The 21,668-nt window shown below is 41.1% G+C and overlaps 1 protein-coding gene across 13 annotated transcripts in view; it reads left to right on the plus strand.

Moving 5' to 3' along the window:
- CASK (calcium/calmodulin dependent serine protein kinase) overlaps positions 1–21,668 on the plus strand; it is a 350,383-nt gene that overhangs the window by 283,255 nt on the left and 45,460 nt on the right. For all 13 annotated transcript variants that reach the window (XM_044235607.1, XM_044235608.1, XM_044235613.1 and 10 more), the window contains 3 exons: positions 9,303–9,380; positions 11,812–11,892; positions 16,958–17,146. In XM_044235607.1, the coding sequence (XP_044091542.1) occupies positions 9,303–9,380; positions 11,812–11,892; positions 16,958–17,146 (348 nt within the window). The remainder of the gene's footprint in view (positions 1–9,302; positions 9,381–11,811; positions 11,893–16,957; positions 17,147–21,668) is intronic.

The following is a 21,668-nucleotide window of genomic DNA, read 5'->3' on the forward strand; positions in this document are numbered from 1 at the left end:
GAAACATCTAACTCAAGGGCTCCCAGGACCATTCTTACTGGGCACGAAATCAGATACGTATTTCTAACTTTACCCAAAATAACCTGGGCCTTAGCAATGGTGGGCAGCCCCTGAACCTTCTCCAGAGTAAATCTAACTTCCAGGGGCACCTGGGTGGCTCAGTCATTAAGCATCTGTCTTCGGCTCAGGTCATGATCCCAGGGTCTTGGGATTGAGCCCCTCATCAGGGGAAGCTCAGTGGGGAGCCTGCTTCTCTCTCCCACTCCCCCCTGCTTGTGTTCCCTCTCTCGCTAAGTCTCTCTCTATCAAATAAATAAATAAGTCCTTTAAAAAATAAAATTTATGAAATTTAACTATTTACATGTTTTCTGACTTTTCAGAGGGAAAGTCAGCACAAAATAGAAATTGTGAACAGTAGCACGCAAATGAAACGAAAGTGTATTCTTCAAATGAATGGAGTGTATTATCTCCATACAAATGGAGATTCATCTGTGAAACTAATCTTTGAGGGCTTCCTTCAACTATTTTTTAAAAATTAATTTAAAAACTATTTTTAGAAGTTTTATGGAATATTAATTCTTAGGGAAAACGATTTTCAGTGCAGAGAGGAAAGGTATTTTTTTAATCCCATAAAAGAAAAATGTCCTGGGTGGTTTTAATTTCTTTTTGTAAATCATAATATCTCAATGCATAATCATTCTTAGATTTGTGAGCAGGATAGGTTATAGAAGTTCATTGCAAAGTTTCATTGTAGCTTCTTAAATTTTTGAAAATCCCATTTTATATTTTTTATCTTACATTAGTCATCATACAATACATCATTAGTTTTTGATGCAGTGTTCCAAGATACATTGTTTGCGTATAACACCCAGTGCTCCCTGCAGTACATGCCCTCCTTAATATCCATCACCAGGCTCACCCATCCCTCCTCCCCGCTCCCCTATAAAACCTTCAGTTTGTTTCCCGGAGTCCACAGTCTCTTGTGATTCGTCTTCCCCTCTGATTTCCCCCGCTTCATTTCTCCCTTCCTTCTCCTAATGTCCTCCATGCTATTCCTTATGTTCCACAAATAAGTGAATCCATATGATAATTGACTTTCTCTACTTGACTTATTTCACTCAGCATAATCTCCTGCAGTTCCGTCCATGTTGATGCAAAAGTTGGATATTCATCCTTTCTGATGGCTGCATAATATTCCATTGTATATATGGACCACATCTTCTTTTTTTTTTTTTTTTTTTAGGACCACATCATCTTTATCCATTCATCTGTTGAAGGGCATCTTGACTTTTTCCACAGTTGAGCTATTGTGAACATTGGGGTGCATGTGGCCCTTTTCACTGCATCTCTATCTTTGGGGTAAATACTCAGTAGTACAATTGCTGGGTCATAGGCTAGCCCTATTTTTAACTTTTTGAGGAACCTCCACACTTTTCCAAAGTGGCTGTACCACCTTGCATTCCCACCAACAGGGACAGTGTAAGAGGGTTCCCCTTTCTCCACAACATCTCCAACATTTGTTATTTCTTGCCTTGTCCATTTTTGCCATTCTAACTGGTGTAAGGTGGTATCTCAATGTGGTTTTGATTTGAATTCCCCTGATGGCTAATGATGATGAACATTTATTCATGTGTCTGTTAGTCATTTGTATGTCTTCTTTGGAGAAGTGTCTGTTCATATCTTCTGCCCATTTTTTGACTTAATTATTTGTTTTTTAGGTGTTGCATTTGAGTGAGAAGTTCTTTATAGATCTTAGATATCATTCCTTTATCTGTAGTGTCATTTGCAAATATGTTCTCCCATTCTGTGGGTTGCATCTTTTTTTGTTGACTGTTTCCTTTGTTGTCCAGAAGCTTTTTATCTTGATGAAGTCCGAGAAGTTCATTTTCACTTTTGTTTTTTCCTTGCCTTTGGAGACGTGTCTTGAAAGAAGTTTGTGTAGCTGATGTTGAAGAGGCTACTGCCTATGTTCTCCTATGTTTTAGGACTTTGATGGATTCCTGTCTCACATTGAGGTCTTTCATCCATTTAGAGTTTATCTTTGTGTATGGTGTAAGCGAATGGTTGAGTTTCATTCTTCCATATATAGCTGTCCAATTTTCCCAGCACCATTTATTGAAGAGATAATCTTGTTTCCGTTGGATATTTTTTCCTGCTTTGTCAAAGATTAGTTGACCATAGAGTTGAGGGCCCCTCCATATCTGGACTCTCTACTCTGTTCCACTGATCTATGTGTCTGTTTTTGTGCCAGTACCATGCTGTTTTGGTGATCGCAGCTTTGTCATATAGCTTGAAATCAGGCAACATGGTGCCCCCAGCTTAGTAGTAAATCACCTTTTCGTAATAAATCACCTTTCCCTCACAGTTTGCCAGATTTCAAACTTATTTTTTAAAAATACTGTTGGAGGGCGCCTGGGTGGCTCAGTGGGTTAAGCCTCTGCCTTCGGCTCAGGTCACGATCTCTGGGTCCTGGGATCAAGTCCCACATCGGGCTCTCTGCTTGGCAGGCAGCCTACTTCCTCCTCTCTCTCTGCCTACTTGTGATCTCTCTCTGTCGAATAAATGAATAAAATCATAAAAAAATAGTGTTGGATATCAAGGTTCACCAAAAAGAAGTGACACACTGAAGCTTGTTTCTAATCACTGAGCTTCTTCAGATAACTCAGAAACTGTACAGAAAGTTCTATTTTAAATAAGATGCCCTGTTTCCAGGGCAAGTCATTCCCATTATTGCTATGCAGTGTAAATCCATGAAAAGTATTATCATCTGTTGTACCAGGATCGCAGACATACTTCATTACATACTTTTCAGCTAAATATTTGACTCTTGAAAACTTGAATTCCTTTCCAGCAGGCAGCTTGTTCAGTCTCTTTGAAGGAAGTGGTAAGAGGGTGGTTGCTCATGAACTTGAGTGGAGTTCCTACAACTCTACAAAGCCATTTGCTATTTGGCCCATGTCTGCAGTCTCGTTGCAAAAGTTATCTTCTTATCTCAGCCAATACACATTCTGGTCCTGAGATTTGGTTTCCTCTGTGCTAAAGTTAGTGGGACATACAACCCCGTGAGAGTAACTTTATGGTTCTCTGCCAACCATTCCATTTTAAATGTTGATCTTGCTGAATGCTGCATATAAACTGGGAGCAAAACAAAGGCTTCTGTTTGAGGGCTAGACACCAGAAGAGCATGAGATATGATGGAGTATGGTTTAAAAAAAAAAAAAGAGGAAACTTGATTTAGTGCATTGGATGTGAATAAAAAGTGACATCTTATCAGATTTCATCTTTATGTTTGGAAGTACACTCTCAGGAGAGTTGAATTTAATATTACCACCAACTTGAGTCCACTGTGTTTAAAATAGCCCATCTCCAATGTAGAATTGTGGCCTCCTAACAGAACTGTACTTCTATTTCTTAAGGCAGAAAGATTAAGCATGTGCACCTAGCTGTGTGTGGCCGTATCTGACCCAGCGCCAGAGACGAGCAGAGAATGGTGTGTCTGAGACGGCGTCCAACAGTCTGTTTCCCTTACATCTGTCCACATTTCCTTGTTCTGGGGTGTGCGTGTGTGTGTGTGTGTGTGTGTGTGTTTTAATAAAAAAGGGCTGAAGTTGGGGAACCTTAACTTCATTGGAAAGAGAGAACAGTAACAGATTCATTCTTGTTTTCTCTCTAGGGATAACTTTTTTCCTAAAGATTTTTTTTATTGAGCAAGAGAGCAAGCATGAACAGGGCAAGGGACAGAGGGACAGGGAGAAGCAGGCCCCCTGCTGAGCAGCGATTCCCAGGCCCCTCTCTAGGGATAAATTATGAACATTCTTCCCTCCCTCTGCCTCATCTTCTACACCTCAGCTTTACAAATACACTCGATACCGTTAAACTGAGGGTTACCAGAGGGGAGGCAGGCAGGGGAATGGGGTAAATAGGGGATGGGATTGAGGCGGGCAGTTGTGATGAGCTCTGGGTGGTATGTGGAAGTGTTGTGTCACAGTGGTACACCTGGAACTCATATAACACTGTATGTTAACTGGAAGTAAGAACTTAGGAGGTGCCTGGGTGGCTCAGTTGGTTAAACATCCAAGTCCTCAGTTCAGCTCAGGTCATGATCTCAGAGTCATGAGATCGAGCCCCGCATCAGGTGCCCCAGATAGCAGAAAGAAATATATTTTACCATTTCAATCCACTGTGAACTTAAGCTTCTTGAGCAGGGGTTGGCAAACTGTGGTGCTCAGGCCAAATCCAGCCAGCCACCTATTTTTGGAAATAAAGTTTTATTGGCACACTGCCATGTCCATTCACTGATGGGTTGTTAATGGCCGCCTTGGCATACACGACAAGGCTGAGTGGCTGACAGAATCCTTACCGCCACAAAGCCTGAGATATTTATCACCAGAAAATGAATAGAATTCTAGCATTCTTTAACAGGGCAAGGTTTGCAGTTGATTGGCTAATATCTTCCAAATCCTATTTAGTATATTTTTTTCCTACAACCTATAAGTAGCATTCTCTACAGTTCCCTCCCCAAATATTTGCTAAAGGTTGTCTCCCTGGCAGAAGACTTCGTGTGTTCCTGAATTCTGATATAAAGCAAGGAAGTCTGGTATGAGAGAAAGGATGGCACATCAGGAGTTCACGGTCTAGTCGCTGCTGTTGTGCCTACAGAACCTTGAGCGTGACACTTCACCTCACTGGACCTCTGCTTCCTCCTTAAAATGGAGGAGCTGAAGAAGCAAATTAAATTACCTTTAAAAGCGTGGAGGAGCTGAACCATATTTGATGAAGTAAATCAGCCTTGAAACACACCCAAAAGAAATATGGTCAAAATAGATTTCTTAATGTTGAGGGAAAGTTTTAACTATGCAGGAAGGACCAAAGATAAATGATACCTTGTTCCTAAAGAAACAAGCTAAGAAAGTATTCCCAGTCTGTTTATTTTTAGGTCACTCTGAAATTTTTTTTGAAATATCTATTTCCAGTTCCTCTGCACCAGCTCAAATATGCCTTTATTTTTTAAAGAAACATGTATTAAGCATCTCCAGTGTACTCAGCCCCATGTGAGGCGCTGTTACTGAATGTCAGGGAACTCAAGAGTCTGGTCATGGAAAAGAGAAAGCAACCCTTAAACAGCATGTTCCAGAATCCTTTCCCTCGGGCAGCTAGGGTCCTCTTGGCTATTGATGCGCTCGATGTGGCAGTCGTCAAATGCTGGCTTTGTCCTGGGTTCTGCATCATCAGTGGACTCTGGAGCTGGCCTCAGCAGCACCCTCTCAGCTCCTGCACCCAGGCGTTACCCCACAGCTAATTATTTCTGGATCCCTTTGCTCCATGCAGGCAGCCCTCTTGGACGGGGCTCCATCAAGATGGCTGCAGCCGGATCACACTCTGAGGCAGCTCCTTGACTCATGGGAAACACACCCATGGGAAACACTACAGGTGTGGGGTGCCCTACCGCCAGCCTCACCCTGCTGACAAGGGCTGCCCCGGGTGGCCTCCGGCCAGGAGAGAGGCAGGCATCAATATGTTTTTACTCGGGACCACAAACGTCACCTGTCAAGCCGTCCCAAGGACTCTTTCTCACAGTACCCCTGGTACACTGAGATGGGCCTCCTGAGTCACTGCCACTCGGCAAGCATCCCTCCAGAGAGTGAGATAACGAGCTCTCGTTACTGGTACCTCCATTTTCTGGGTGTGATTCTCGTGGAGCACCGACCACCCTTCACTGGCATGAGGAAAAAGGCAACTCCCTCTGACCTCCTACCCAGGAGGAAGGAAGGGGAGATCAAATACTTGGTCTCTTCATCCTGTGACTCCGACAGACGCCAGACTTCTGCCTCTGTAGGCAGAACGGGGCGTGGGGTGAGTACGGAAGGGCCGTTTTGGCTGCCTTCCAGCAAGCCCTAGAAGGACGGTCTGGCCCTGGCAGTTTTCTAGCAGGCTCGGTGCCACTTCCTTCCTATAGGCCTTAGCTCTGGGCTCCAGGTGAAGGTACAAGAGGTACAGAGGAAGTCCCAAATCATATCATTCTAGATAGTCTTTATACATGCTGCAGCCTTCCTTTGTTCTCAGAGCCCAGCCACGTCTCACTTACCCCCGTGCCTTCACAAAACCACCTAGACTTGGACTTTGAATCCCTAAGAACGAGAACTTGAAAAGCTACATATTGGGGCGCCTGGGTGGCTCAGTGGGTTAAAGCCTCTGCCTTCAGCTCAGGTCATGATCCCAGGGTCCTGGGATCGAGCCCCGCGTCGGGCTCTCTGCTCCGCAGGGAACCTGCTTTCTCCTCTCTCTCTGCCTGCCTTTCTGCCTACTTGTGATTTCTCTCTGTCAAATAAATAAAATCTTTTAAAAAAAAAAGAAAAGAAAAGCTACATATTTCTCGGACCACTGTTTTAAAACACTAATGTTACATTGCATTAAAGCATTCCTCCATGGAGGACTTTTTCTTTACCTGCTTTGCCACATTTCTAAATGGTTTGTATTTGGGCACCTGGGTGGCTCAGTGGGTTAAACCTCTGCCTTCATCTCAGGTCATGATCCCAGGGTCCTGGGATCAAGCCCCACATCGAGCCCCACATCGGACTCTCTGCTCAGCTGGGAGCCTGCTTCCCCCACCCTAATCTCTCTGCCTGCATCTCTGCCTACTTGTGATATCTGTCAAATCTTTTAAAAATAAATAAATAAATGGTTTGTGTTTGTTGTGGATATCGCTAAAATATTTTGAGTCCCAAAGGCAAAACCCAGTCCCAGAAATTGAAGAGGAGATATGAAGGTTGGCATCTTATGCATGCATATCCAGATAGTCTCCAGCTCGGGGCTCACTCAGCTGAGATCTCTTCCAGTTGATAGCGCTGGGAACCATACTACTCGTAGGTTCTCAACAGGATCCAGCTGACACAGGTTTCTAGGCTTTTGGCTCCATGTGTCTTTGGAATCTGGGAGTTTTCTGAGGACAACACTGTCCTCTTTTTCATTTTCATAAACCCAGTAAAAAGAACTGCACGGCCTAGTACATAGTAGGAGCTCAGTTGGTGGATGGATGGATAGATGGAGGAGACAACAAGGACTCATTTCTGATGGTGACAAAGTGAGCCCCGTTTCTCCCTGCCCCTTCCTGCCATGGTTCTTACTCACCCTTCTGCTTCAAGAGCAGTTAGTTGAGACTCACCATCTGTTCTTAGCATCCATTGTGTCCAGTAACTGCTGGAACTGCTCCAGTCCCGGGATCTCCTAGGAGCTGGAGGGGCAGAGCCCAGTGCCCCCACCTCAGACAGAAGACCCCTTCTTTTAATTCCTTCTACTGCTTCTGCCTTTATGAGAAGCACCCAACCTCTCCCTCATTCCACCACTAGTCCCACTGCACTTTGGGCAAATACATGATGAACTGAATCAGGCCAGACCAAAGGAACAGAGGAAAATTTGGTCTGAGCACTTTTTTGGAAGCAGGACCCCAAAAAATGTTGAAACTCCAGGCATCTGTATGTCACCTGTGAAGAGGCTATAAACCTAGAACAGCGGTTCTCACTTTACTACCCTGTGCCTCAGTTTCCTCATCTGTAAAGTGGGAAAAATAAAGGGTATCGACCTGATAGGTTTTTTTTAATTAAATTTATTTATTTTCAGCATAACAGTATTCAGTATTGCCTGAGGTTAAATGGGGGAATATATATTAAGAATTTTCACTAATAACTAACATCTAGTAAGTGTTCAATAAAAGTAGTAATTCTTGTTGTTGGTATGACTACTGTTACTCTCTGGAGTTAGCATTTGGTGGGCGCCTCGGTGGCTCAGTCGGTTAAGCATCTGCCTTCGGCTCAGGTCATGATCTCAGGGTCCTGGGATTGGGCCCTGCTTCGGGCTCTCTGCTCAGTGGGGCGTCCGCTTCTCCCTCTCACTCTCCTTCTATGCTCTCTCTTTTTCTCTCTCAAATAAATAAAATCTTCTGAATATCATAAGAGAAAATACATTTAGAGTACTGTACTGTTTTTATTACGGGGGAAAACACAGTAAGTAGACCTGTGCAGTTCAGACCCATTCTGTTCAAGGGTCAACTGTATAATATTTTAAACAGCATTTTACTAGCCTACTTACAGTGTGCATTTAACCTCTCATTTAGTAGTACTTTCTCAATGCCCTCATTTAAAAATGGTCACTGCTCTATCTTCACGTTGTTCTCATTTGTCATCTTTGTAATTAATTTATGTATTTGTAAGGCATTTTTACGTATGGTGTGGCCCAAACAAATCGTAAGGCTTTATCTTGCATCTGTATGAAGAAATCTAACTGTAACCTGAAGGATGTATACAGTCAGTATTTGACCTGTACACGAGCATTGTGGTCCACAGGAGGAGGGTAAAAAGAACTAAACAGGGTCGCCTGGGTGGCTCAGTGGGTTAAGCCTCTGCCTTCAGCTTGGGTTGTAATCCCTGTCTGTGAGGTGAATAAATAAAATCTTTAAAAAAAAAAAAAACTAAACAAAAACCAAGCAGGAAAAAAGCCCATCTATTTTAGAGAAGTTAGGAAATAGACATTGGCAGACTGGCCAAAATCCATTTTAATTTTTTACTTTTCAAAGCAGACTGTCAAATGAGCCATTTTGTTTGAGGTAGAAATTAGTATTTTAATTACATTTCCACCCTACAGATATTTTTCTTTAAAGAATTAATTGTCTTCAGAAAGTCAAATTTTGGATCAGTTAGATTTGTGGCATTTTTGAAATATATTTAGATTCTTCTCAGTGTCTTCTCATGCTCTGTGAATTTGCAAATTCAAAAGGAAAAAGTTTATGTCCTTCACTTCCTGCTGAAGGTTGCCAGCACTGATACTGTTAATAAACAGCCCTAGTAAAACAAGCATAAACCTTTTGTGAGAACATTCCTTCCTAGAAGGAGTTGGTTTGCCCTTTCCCAAGATTTCAATTTCGTTGAAAATTCTTTCAGACATGTCTTGGCCAGAAAGAGTTCTTTCATTTTGCTCTAGATCCATGTTAGTGAATGTTGCTTCTATCAGAGGCAACAAAATATTGCAATTCTGAAGTAGTGATCAATTTTAAATGAGAAAGGAAACTGCCACACTGACAGAATCTTGGATCATCTATTCGAAGATGATTTTCTAAAACAATACACGTAAGACTCCTCTTGCAACAAGTTACGCTGAATGAGTGAGAGATTATTAATGGAAGGAGACCCTGAAATCATCAGCAAGCGTTTGTCAGAGGAAGATTTTGTTTAGTGAAATAATAAGTAGGCAGCTCTGAACTTTTAGCAAAGAATTAGGAGTGTTGATTGGATTTTCTTCTTTGCTTTTAGCTGTATGACAAAATTAACACAAAATCTTCACCACAAATCAGGAATCCTCCAAGTGATGCAGTACAGAGAGCCAAAGAGGTAAGTGATATATTTTATAAATGTATCTGGGAGTCATATTTGCTACCTTTATTGAAAACATTTCCGCTGCACAGTAAAGAGGTGGTTTCGTTGGAGTCACAGTGGACCATACAGTCAGATTTAGTATTTCTAAGTTTATCACTGAACATTTTACATACAGGAAAGAAAGAAAAGCCTCAGGGACAACAATGCCTCGATTTCTGGTTCTGGTTCTGCTCTGTAAACTTGAACATGTTAACATATCAGTTGTACTTCTCTTTTTTTTTTAGTAAGTTATTTTACTGCGCATGCTTGGAAATAGGCTCTGAAAATTTGAGTTGCTTAAGACAGTAGTGTTTGGAAGTTAATTAAATATCTATAACAATTAAGTATACTGAGTTGAGAGAGAAATCATTTTTATAAATTATCAGCTAGTGTACATGGCTGTACCTGTCACCAGCTTTTTTAAAAAATGTTTTTAAATGTTTAAATGTTTTTTAAAGTAAAGATTACTTCAATACCTAACGTGGGGCTCAAACTCACAAGCCCGAGATCAAGAATCACAGGCTGTGCTGACTGAGCCAGCCGGGCACCCCGGTTTTTTTATTATAGAAATATGATATTGCAAAAAGTTTGGATAAGTAAAAATCCATCCATAACCCCAGGACCCTAACACAGTAATTTTCATTTCTGTGTATACACTTCCTGTCACTACCATTTGCATATAAATTTTATTTTTTTGCATATACATTTCATGTAGCTGCAATCAGAATACATCTTTTCTTACCTGACATTATATAATCATTTTCCAATGTTTATACTTGGTCTTCATAAATAGAAAATTCTAATGAAGGAGTAAGTCTTTGTTATTACTAGATTATAATGAATTAGCAAGTCCTCCATCATTAGATGTGTACTTTTTTTCTTTCACTTTTTGATGTTATAAAAGTCCGTATGCAAATTAACATTTCCCTTTGAAAGCAGTTTTTATACAGTGAGACTACTAAGTGAAAAGAGTATGAAAAACAGAATTCCTTCCCTACCAGATTTTAAACACCCATGCCTGCACTAGAGAGCCTTGCATTTTCCCTGAGAAACAAGACCAGCCGTGCTGCTGGACCTGCCCATGAGGTCAAGGGCACCAGGAGCCGTTCTCTCTGACTTAGGGGACCACGCCTTGCTGTTTAAAAGTACAGACCTTGAGAGTAGCAGGGAAGAGAGAGAACACATGGTTTCATCCTTTCATTTCACTGGTAGAGACACACAAAGCATAAAATATACCGAGGCGACTTTGCTTATTATCTTCCTTACACAGTATGAATTAACTGCATAACCAGCACTTGTTAAGAGTTCTTTTAGATCAGAAAGAAACCTTGTAGTGTTTGTTTGGTCTTTATCCTTCTTCCCTGAGGAGGTGATTGAGTAGCACTTAGGTATGCCTGCAAGATCTAAGCCTTAGAGGTCCTCTAAACGACCTCTAAATGCTCCTTCTTGCCCCAGTATTAAGATTCTCCAAGATGATGCAAGAGATTACTCTGGGTGGATGACTTGTGTGCCCGTAACAGCCAGCCCTCCTGAAGCCGTCTTTGATTGGCTTAACCTCAGGAGTGCAATATGTATAACTACTCTGTGAGTCCAACCATCTACGGTTAGAACCGCAGTAGAGTGTTTACCCTGAGGTGGGGGGGTGGGGCGTGGTAGGACAGGACAACAGAGGCTTTTCCCTGGTCTCCTGTCACATGCTCAAATTTTAAATGGAGAAACTCCATCCTGATGGTAACGGATAACTTTCAGAGTGGAAGGAGAAGCTTTCAGTGGTTTGGGGTTTTGGGTTTGGGGTTTTAACTGTTCCCTTGGATTCCCTGGCAGTGAACACTAGGAAGTGTTGGCAGAGGCGTGGTTTCCGCTATGTGAGATGTGTGCGGAGAACACGGACTCTGCCAGGCTGCAGGAAAATTACTGAAGTGTTTCTTTTCTTTAAATGGTTCTTTATGTGAGCCTGTGTCATTTTAATCTTTCTAAAAGGAATCGACTGTTTTGTTAATGTAAAAAAAAAGCTGCTCTTAACTTTTATTACAGATTCGTTTTGATAGTGAGTTTGGAAAAAGATTTGTAGAGATATTTGCCCATTAAGTTAGTTAAGTGACTTATACCTGTAGTAAATTGTATTGTGGACTTGTCATTTTGTTTTGTATTTTTCAATAACCTTTTGGGTTATAGTTGAGTAATTGAGTCAGAGAAATTATAGCAATTTGTTTTATTTTTTTATTACCATCAATAATGTTCTTCTATATTGATAACCTTTAATAAAGTGATGAATTTTTTCTAAAGTAATTGTTTTGCCTACTGTAGAAAAATAAAAATCTATTCATAATTTCTAATTTAAAAGAATTCTCTATTTTCTAAAGCTGGCGTTCTGTTTATACTGTCCTACATCTTGCTTATTTTTTAGGTATTGGAAGAAATTTCATGTTACCCTGAGAATAATGATGCAAAGGAACTAAAGCGTATTTTAACACAACCTCATTTCATGGTAAGTACCGATTAAAATTCTCTAGAACTAAAACCTCATTTTCAAAAGCAGTTTTTAATAATCCTCCTAAAATGTGGCTGTCTTCGTCAGATATGGCGTTACTCATATAATAGCAGACTGTTAAGAGTACAGTACCAGGTAATACCAAATATATCAAGATCCTTTTTACTTTGTGTCATAGTTGTAAAGAAGCTATCCCTATGGTCATCACACAAGGGATTTGCCTCCTGCCAGGATAGTTCTTAAGTCACTGGAACTGTGTATGGTATTTAAACCACAGAGAACTCAAACTAGAGACGGGTTTCACTTGAAAAGATCCCAGGTGGGATCTTTTTCACCTCTGATCCGAGGTGGTTTAGTGGAGGAATTCCATCACTTGATGATGCAGAACTCTTACACTCTCTTCACTCATTTCTACTGTATGGAAACCGGGGACAGCACCTGTAGTTAGCCAGTTCCAATGCTAAATGGTTAAACAGAACTCAAAACAGAGGAGATGCCTTTCTGTGAAAGAAGGTCCAGATGTGTCTATTAAGCTGCAGTTCAAAAGCATGATTACAAGTGGAAATTTATGTTAAATACGTAACATTTTTTATTATGTTCAGTTAGCCACTGTAACTAACTGTAACTTTTTTTTCCTCATTAGTTTTTGAATATACCATTTTTAAAACATTAGCCACAGGGGATGCCTGGGTGGCTCAGTTGATTAAGCATCCGATTCTTGATTTCGGCTCAGGTCATTATGTCAGGGTCACAAGATAGAACCCTGTGTCAGGCTCCATGCTCAATAGGGAGTCTGCTTGAGATTCTCTCTCTCCCTTTCCCCCTCCACCCCACTCATGCTCTCTCAGTCTATCTCTCTCTCTCAAATAAATAAAATCTTTTTTCTTTTGAGGGGTTTGAAGTGGCGGGGGGGTGGGAGGTTGGGGTACCAGGTGGTGGGTATTATAGAGGGCACAGCTTGCATGGAACACTGGGTGTGGTGAAAAAATAATGAATACTGTTTTTCTGAAAATAAATAAATTGGGGGAAAAAAAGTATAAAAAAAAGATTTTATTTATTTATCTGACAGAGATCACAAGTAGGCAGAGAGGCAGGCAGAGAGAGAGGGGGAAGCAGACTCCCTGCTGAGCAGAGAGCCCGATGCGGGGCTCGATCCCAGGACCCTGGGATCATGACCTGAGCCGAAGGCAGAGGCTTTAACCCACTGAGCCACCCAGGCGCCCCAGTAAATAAAATCTTAAAAAAAAAAAAAAAAAAAAAAAAGCTAGGCATGGTTGGCAGAGGCCAGACCAAGTCAGGTCTTCCAGGCTGTGACAAGGAGTCTGGATTTTCTCCTGATCGCAGTCAGGCAACACTAAGTGACTGCGAACAGGAAAATATGATCAGATCTGTGCTTGAAAGATCCCTGGGGCTGGTGTGCAGAGAATGGTTTCTGTTGTAAGAATTAAAAGAGGCTGTGGTGAGAGGTGGTAGAGGCTTGCGAAAGGCTGGAACTGGTGGGAAATGGGCAGGCTGCGATGCAACATGGAGATGGTTGGACACAACAGGACTTGCTGATGGCTGGGATGTGAGGGAGCGTGGCTAAGCCCATTTTACAGTTCAGAGAAGAAACTGCCCTAGAAAGGTAATGAGGCTTGCTAGAGGTCACTCACCTAGTAAGTGGTCTTGCTGAGGTTTAAAACCCAGATCTTGTGGGCTCCAAAGCCTGTGCTCCTCAAAGTTGGTTGACCTGTCATGAGGGTCCATTTTCCTATAAACTTGAGCTCACTGGTCATTCCCAAATAAGTGTATGTTTAAATAACATCCCTTGTGGAAAATATACTTCTGAGCTATATATACTAAGTTAAATAAACTTTTAAGTGCTGGAGCTTTTATCTTACAAGCATTTTAAAGTCATGGTTTTAAAATCTTGGTATTTTTTAAAAAATATTAATAGCTTAAAGGGAAATATTGTAATGCTTATGTTTTTATTATACTGAGGTTTGGGAGTTATTCTTAGCATAGTTATCATTTCACACTTACTGCCTCAATGACCTGGCTTTTTCTTTGCTTTCTGATCATTAAAACATGAAGGTTTAATATTGAATTACCTGACACTTAAAATATAGATACTTGTGAATATTAAAGTAATTAAAGAATAAAAAGGAATAGGCTTGAATTATTTTTTTAAAGTCTGTATTCTAGGGGCACGTGGGTGGCTCAGTCGTTAAGTGTCTGCCTTCGGCTCAGGTCAGGGTCCCAGGTCCTGGGATGGAGCCCCGCATCAGGCTCCTTCTCAGCAGGAAGCCTTCTTCTTCCTCTCCCACTCCCCCTGCTTGTGTTCTCTCCCTCGGTGTCTCTCTGTCAAATAAATAAATTAAATCTTTTTTTAAAAGTCTGTATTCTAGAGGTCATGATAAAAAATATCACACTAATCCCTTTTTCAATTATTCCTTTTGAAAGACTTTTTTTACAAAAGAATAAATAGATCCTTTGCTTATTGCAGTTGTAAAACATAAAACATTGTAAGGACAAATATTAATAGAAGAGAAGGTTAATAAAGTTAATGCTTTTTTCCTTTAAGAAATAAGATCTAGGGGCGCCTGGCTGGCTTAGTCAGTAGATCATGTAGTTCTTGATCTTTGGGTCATGAGTTCAAGCCCCACACTGGAGATAGAGCCTACTTAATTAAAAAAATAAAAATGAAAAAGTATCTGGAACAGAAGAATTTAAAAGCAAATCTGTATTCTACTTTCTCAAAAAAAATAAGATGGTTAAAATCACCTTAGATTATGATGATATTCTTATTATTTAGTGGCCCGTTGTACAATTGATAATTTAGAAGCCAGAGGAGCCACTTTTCAACCATAAAATTCATATTTTTCCTGCTTATTTTAAAGTAGTCAGATATTTTTTCACTGTAGTCTCGAGTTAATTGTCTTGTCCATGTCCTTGCTAGAGTACAAAAAGTGAAAGTATTTCTTTCCTATTACACGATTCTTATGTAATTAAAACTAATAGCTATTTCAGCTTATTACCAGTTGCTCAATTATACCTCATAACATATTCGGAGAAAAATATTGAGATTTAGATTTTTCCAATTTTTTATTCTGCATATTCTTTTTCCTTTTTTTTAGATTTTATCTGCTTATTTTGGAGAGAGAGCATGCACATGCACGTGCTAGCAGGGGGAGGGACAGAGGAAGAGGGGGAGAATGAATCCTCAAGCAGATTCCCCGCCTAACTGAGCAGGGAGCTGTTAAGGAGCTCCAGTTCGTGACCCCAAGATTGTGCCCTGAGCTGAAATCAAGAGTCGGACACTTAAGCCATCCAGGCACCACTTGTATATTCTTTTTTACTGGCTTCCTTGAACAATCTAAGTAGCCCCTTTTTTTCAGTTTGCATATACATTCGAACTTTAGGGGTAAGTTTTATTTTTGACAGCAGACTTGACAGTGGCAAATCATGCTTAGCATCAAGTATGACCTTATTCAGTGACCTCATTTGAGTATTTTTCTGTTGAAGTTCTATTTGGGTATTATTTTGTGATTGTTGGAACTTAATCCTTCCTTAGAAATAATACACTAAATACAAGTGTTTGCTTATGTAACTTAAAAGGGTGAGTAGAAATCATTTGCAAAAAAGCAGCATAAACACTTTCTCCAACCCATGTGATGCGTTCTCCTAATGAAAGCTTGGTTCTTTGCTTGCCAGCCTCTACAGCCTCCAGTCATACAAAGCCTGTCTTTGAAAGTTCCCCAATTATGGAAGTTACATCTATAGTTGGTATGACGAACCTAATACTAGCCGAGGAAGTTTTCAGTTTATCTCTTACTGATTTTTGCTTTCTGCCCTAAATATTAGTCTCTTAAGTGGCCACAATTAACCCAGGAAAAGAAGGATTTTTTACTCCCAGAGCCCAACCACCATACTTGGAGCCTGGGGTGCCAGTGCAGGGTGCAGCCAGGGCAGGGATCCAGAAGTCAAGGTCCCCAGGGCTTTCATGGAGCCCTGCACTCAAGTGGTGCATTGTTCTGTGCCCAATCACCCAGACCCCAGGTTAGACCAGCCCTCTGCGGTCTTGAAAGTAGCCGCCATTTCCCTGAGAAACCCAAACGCATTATCTCCAAGCACATGCTCTGCTGAGAGGACAGACCAACACCACCTTCTGTACGATTTTGCTGCATTGTTACCTTTTAGTTTTGCCTCGTATGCATGCCTTTAAGATTAAAATAGCCAAGTCATGACTTTAATAAGCTTTTTAATTAAATAACTTAATTTGAGATGCGAAGGGTTATACTTTTAAAGCAACTTTAATTGCATTTCATGATCTCCGGATATTTCATCACCATGCAGATCACAGATTAAAATAGAACGGAGTTTGTAGTTAGCACACGAGAAAGTAGAATCTGTGCAGAGCTCCAAACATGCTGATATTCAGCCGTAAAATTCTTTTTGAAGGAGAGATGTTCAAATATTCATGGCTATTAAAAACTTTTTTCTGATGACACAGAAAGGACAGTAAGCAGAAGAATATCCTTTTTTAGGGAAACCAGGGGTCTTGGTTATCCAGTTTCACCAAGATAGCATATGCGGGTATCAATACAAAGAAATCACTTTTTCTTTCTTTTCAAAAATATTGATCACAAAAATATTGATGATAATAATTGTCAGCTTATTTTTCATTTGGGCAAGGGCTCCAAAAAAGAAAAATAACAAAAACATTACATACATTTAGACTTTGAGCTCCATATTGTATGTGATATTTTGGAAAATTACATTTTTTTCCGGACACACTGGTGTGTCTCTTCATTCCTTTTACTAAGTCATAGGTTATAAATTATCTTCATCCTTTGGTTAATACTGTCCAGAAAGATATTTGCTCAAAACTCCAATTACTGCATTGTTTCTTTTTAAATGTGTTCCCATTGTAAGTCCTAGCCCAAATTGGCCACCTATGTTTACAGATGATTCTTTCTACTTAGTTCTTTGAAAGTGCATTATGTCTGCCTTTATTTGAAATAACACATTTCTCCTGGCATAGTGCTATTATTAATATTTCACTTTCTTCATAAACTACCAGGCCTTACTTCAAACTCACGATGTAGTGGCTCATGAAGTTTACAGTGATGAAGCATTGAGGGTCACTCCTCCCCCCACCTCGCCCTATTTAAATGGGGATTCTCCAGAAAGCGCCAACGGAGATATGGATATGGAGAATGTGACCAGAGTTCGCCTGGTCCAGTTCCAAAAGAACACAGATGAGCCCATGGTAAGTTTTCTAGACTCTGAAGTCCCAGCCGGAAGTAGGGCACCCAACTTTAGCCTGTGCTGCTAGGAGGTGGGGAGGGAAGGACGGCATGGACAGTGTGACAAGCGGTCTGTCTCCAGCTCCTCCACCACCACCTCCGAGCCCACACCCAGAGCTCTTGCACCTGACAGCATGCCTGAGGCTCCCCGCCCCCCACCTCTACCTTCACAAATGCTCTGCAGCTTCACCCAGAAAAGGACCTACCTGCTGTAGCACTCCAGGAAAAACCTCTGGGGCACAATTTGAAATACTGGTAGCAACAAAGCGAATGTCTAATGACATTATGAAAAACATCTTCTTATAAGATCTTTGGCCTTCTGCAAAATGAGAGGAAGACTAATCTGGAAGGCCTTCTAAGAACTGAGCGATGTGGCTAAAATAACATTCCTTCCATTCACATCTATCTCTTTGATACGAATTCATTTCCTCGGGGTGTAGGAACAGCATTGGAATAGAACTGACGCCGAACCCGCCTCGTTGTCACAGAATCCTCGTACATGGGGAAGGAAAGATCGAGGAAAGACTCCTTGGAGTGAAGCAAGCAAAGTGGGGCGTGGGGCAGTAGGGCAGAGTGGAGACCGTCCAGGCCACCCAAGCGGCATATGCGGAAGCCCATGGGTCAGAAGGGCTCTTCTGGGTGGAAAGAGGGCACCACAGCTGCAGTATAGAAAATGGACTGGCAGGAACAGACACACACAGTGTTGAAAGAATGTTAAGGCATGTTAAGGACTCTGTTCTTTATCTCAAAGACAGTGGAAGGCTATTGAAGAGTTTCAAGCAGGGAGAGATCAGAGTCGCATTTTAGAAAGACCGTCCTCCAGAGAACGGATTAGACGGGGAGGAGGGAGGTTTTGGGGAGACCCGTGAGAAGTTATTGGCTTGCGACCAGGGAGAGCAGTTGGAACTGGGAGGTAGAGGCGTGGACACCAAATGGAAAGAGGTGAACAGACTTAACAAAGAAGTAAAATCAATAGACCTGGATAACAGACGGCCAGTGAGGACAGAGGGAGAAGCAGTTACCAAGGATGTCCCTTAAGCTTTAGGTGTTCACAGCCAGATGGCCGGTGATGCTACCCACTGAGATAAAGACCAATGGAAAAGTTCCATGTTTGGGGGAGGAATCCCATCTTAAGGGTGGGGGGGGAAGCCTTCAGACTTATGCACTCCTATCTTTCCCTCAGAGCATAGAAAAGGGATATTGCAATATAGAAAAACAAATTCCCTACTTAAGAAAGCTGCCCAGTTGCTTTCCAGATTAAAGGGAGAGTTAAAGAGCAATGATTCTCTGACTGTGATTTTCAGAGAGCCCTCAGCTCTAGATGTTTCTGGCTGCAATTCTCATTAACTGATCTCTGTGCAGCACTTAAAGCAGGCAGGGGGCATGTGAATCACTTCACCCCTTTTCAGTGTGGCTTAAGCACACAGGCAGTAGCAGCCTTTGGGTGCCTTGGGCAGATCACTTCAAGTCTGCTCATACTTTGCTTAGCAATTATTGCCAGAAGCATACTTGACTAAATGACCCCCCAGATTCCACCCTGCTCTGAAAGTCTAATACCCATTTATTCATATTACGTATTCATTCACTCATTTAGCAAATGTTTGTTAAGTGCCCACTGTGCACAAATCACTATGTTGGATGCCAGTAATGTAGTGGCAGGAAAGACACAGCCCCTTCCCAGAGTTCACTTTCCCCAGGGCTGCCAACATCAAATAAATAAATATGCAGTTTAGCACAGTTTGCTAAACAGGAAGAGTTAGTGATAGAGCTATAGAGGAGAAAAGACTGTGTCCGAGAGGCAGGAAGAAGTGGTGACGTTCAGCCAAGCAAAACAGACAGGAAAGCTGGAGGGGTTAGAAGGAGGCCCAGAAGTGTCCAGTGATTATCATATTCTAAAGTAGCCCAATGACATTTGTATGATCTTTCCTGTGGAGGCTCACTACCTAAACCCACAGGCTGAGTAAAAGTGTATTCCCACAGTTAACTTCAGAAAGCATAAAATGACCAAGTCTCCCCTAGAAGTTTCCTTAAAGAAGCCCTTCTCTGTTCTGTCTTTGATCCTACCGAAAGTGTGTATTCTCCTTTTGACTGGTTGCCATAAAAAATGGAAATTATTTGATATAAAACAGATATTTTCAATAATGGAATACAGTTCTCTGTTACATTTAATACAGCTTCATTTTCTTGGTTAGTTGTCTTATTAAAAGCATTATATTGCTGTTCAGGATATATCTATATGATCTCTTTGCTTTTTGGACCTTCTTTAATGTGTCCAGCTATGTTAGATCCACCCTGTAAGGATGATATACTCCCATCACACCCTTGTTTTCCCATTTGCAACTTCACCTTGAGATTACTCTCAGTCAATTGAGACTCCCTCAGTTGCAAGTGATAAAGACCAAAGTTGAACTAGCTTGGACGGTAGGGGAAAGGCTTATGTAAACAAGGAAAGGCCCGGAGTCTATCCCAAGCTGGGGGTAGGTTCATTGCACCCAGCCCAACCTAGGCCAGTCCCTTCCCTGCAGTTTGGGAACTTGGGCACAGAGAGAATGTGAGTCAGTTCCTCTCTGCAAAGAAATGTTTGGGGCAGACAAAATAATAAATGTTAACTCTAGCTGGTTTGAGGTGAACATCCCCCTAGTCACGAGAGACCCTGCCTGTCTCATCACTATTGTCTGTTCACTAATGAATAGTCTTCATTCATTATGTGCCTAGCCGAGTGCCTGCCCACAAAACAGGATCATGATAATGTTGGTTGAACAGATACATTAATTTATTAATTTCAAGGATTGAACCCCCATCATACTATCATTTCCTTTATGAAATTAGATTTGAGTTACACTTGAATCTATAGCATTTCTCCAGGAACACCTCTCTTGGTAACCATACATGCTGATTGAATACACAAGTTGGAAATGAAACTTGAACATTACAGTTGAACGTTGGGACTAGAAACATTTTGATATACCAGTTTTTCACATTGCTTGCCCACCACTTTTAAGAACTGAAAAATAGGAACCAAGCAAAGTTATATTCTCTGGAATTGTGCAGATTCCAAGTCTAAATTATAAAGGCTCAGATATTTTCATGAACCTTTCCAACAGAGTGCTGTTCTCCAAAGAAGAAGATAAGATCGTCCCCCTACCTTAATCATCTCAAATTCAGGACCAGTTTTCACCACGGGAACTTGTTGAAAATACAGGTTTCTGGGCTCCATTCCAGACTTCCTGAATCTAAATCCAAGGAGTGAGTTTAAGAGATAGTATTATTTAAAAGGTCCCCATGTGATTTTTAGGATCAGCCAGGTCTAGTCAAAAAAATATGCTTATGAAAGTTTATCTTATAATAGAGAATAATGGGAAAATAAAAAGTAATCTCTGTAGACTAGTAGTCTGGCATTAAATATGTGGAGCTTCTACTTCTGGCCAAGATGGAGTAACAAGGACCAGATTTACCCTCTCACCCAAAATAACCAAAAAAACATTTTTAAACAAATGAAATTACATAAAAGAACAGTTTTCAAGACTTTGGACATCAGACAACAAAGGAAAATGATCCCTGAGAGATAGGAAGCAAACAGGGTTAGCCCTATGATCACCTGACCTTATTGACTTTAAAGAGTTTCCAGGCCACAACACAGGAAGGGAGAACTGAGGCAGAGCAGGCAGTTCCAAATTGAGGACACAGAACTGAGAATCCAAGGTGACCTAGGCACCTAACGTGCACAAGATAGAGGACCAAAGAAAAGAGAGCTGCACAGGAAGAGAACCCCCAGAAATCTATAGAGGGTCCCCCTGAAGTATTCGTTTGAGTTATGACCAGTGCATTTATGAGAGGAAACTACCCAGAGCCAAGGAAAGACCATCCAAAAGGTCCAAAAAGACCATCCAGTACCCAGCACTCACTGCCTGTTACCCACCAGCTGGCCTGGCAAATGAATTCATGGCACAGTGTATAGAGTGCTCAGAAAAGTCTTATCTCCGTAATGAGGAATAATTAGCCCTAGGCTCAGAATTGCTCAAGACCTGCCTAACAAATCTTGAAAGCAAGACCCAAGCATCAAACTAATTGACCCAAGTAAGTGAACTACATCCCAGAACAAAGTCTAAGAATATTTGTAAGAATAAAAAAACATCTAACATGCAGCAAAATAAAATTCACAATGTCTAACTTTGAATCAAAGATTACTAGGCATGTAAAGAAGGGGGATAGTATGACCTATAACATAGTGAATAATCAATCAAAACTGACAGACCTGACCAAGATATTAGACTCAGCAGAAGAATACATTATGGGATTAATGGCAGATCAGACATTTGAGAAGCAAAGATTAGTAAACTCAAAGATACAGCAATAGAAACTATGAAAAATGAAATACAGAAAAAGAATTTTTTAAAATGAAAAAAGCAGGGGCCTTGGTGGCTTTGTTGGTCAAGCATTTGACTCTTGTTTTCAGCTTAGGTCATGATCTCGGGGTCATGAGAT

This window comes from Neovison vison, chromosome X (genome assembly GCF_020171115.1).
Source record: "Neovison vison isolate M4711 chromosome X, ASM_NN_V1, whole genome shotgun sequence".
NCBI classification, from domain to species: Eukaryota; Metazoa; Chordata; class Mammalia; order Carnivora; family Mustelidae; genus Neogale; species Neogale vison.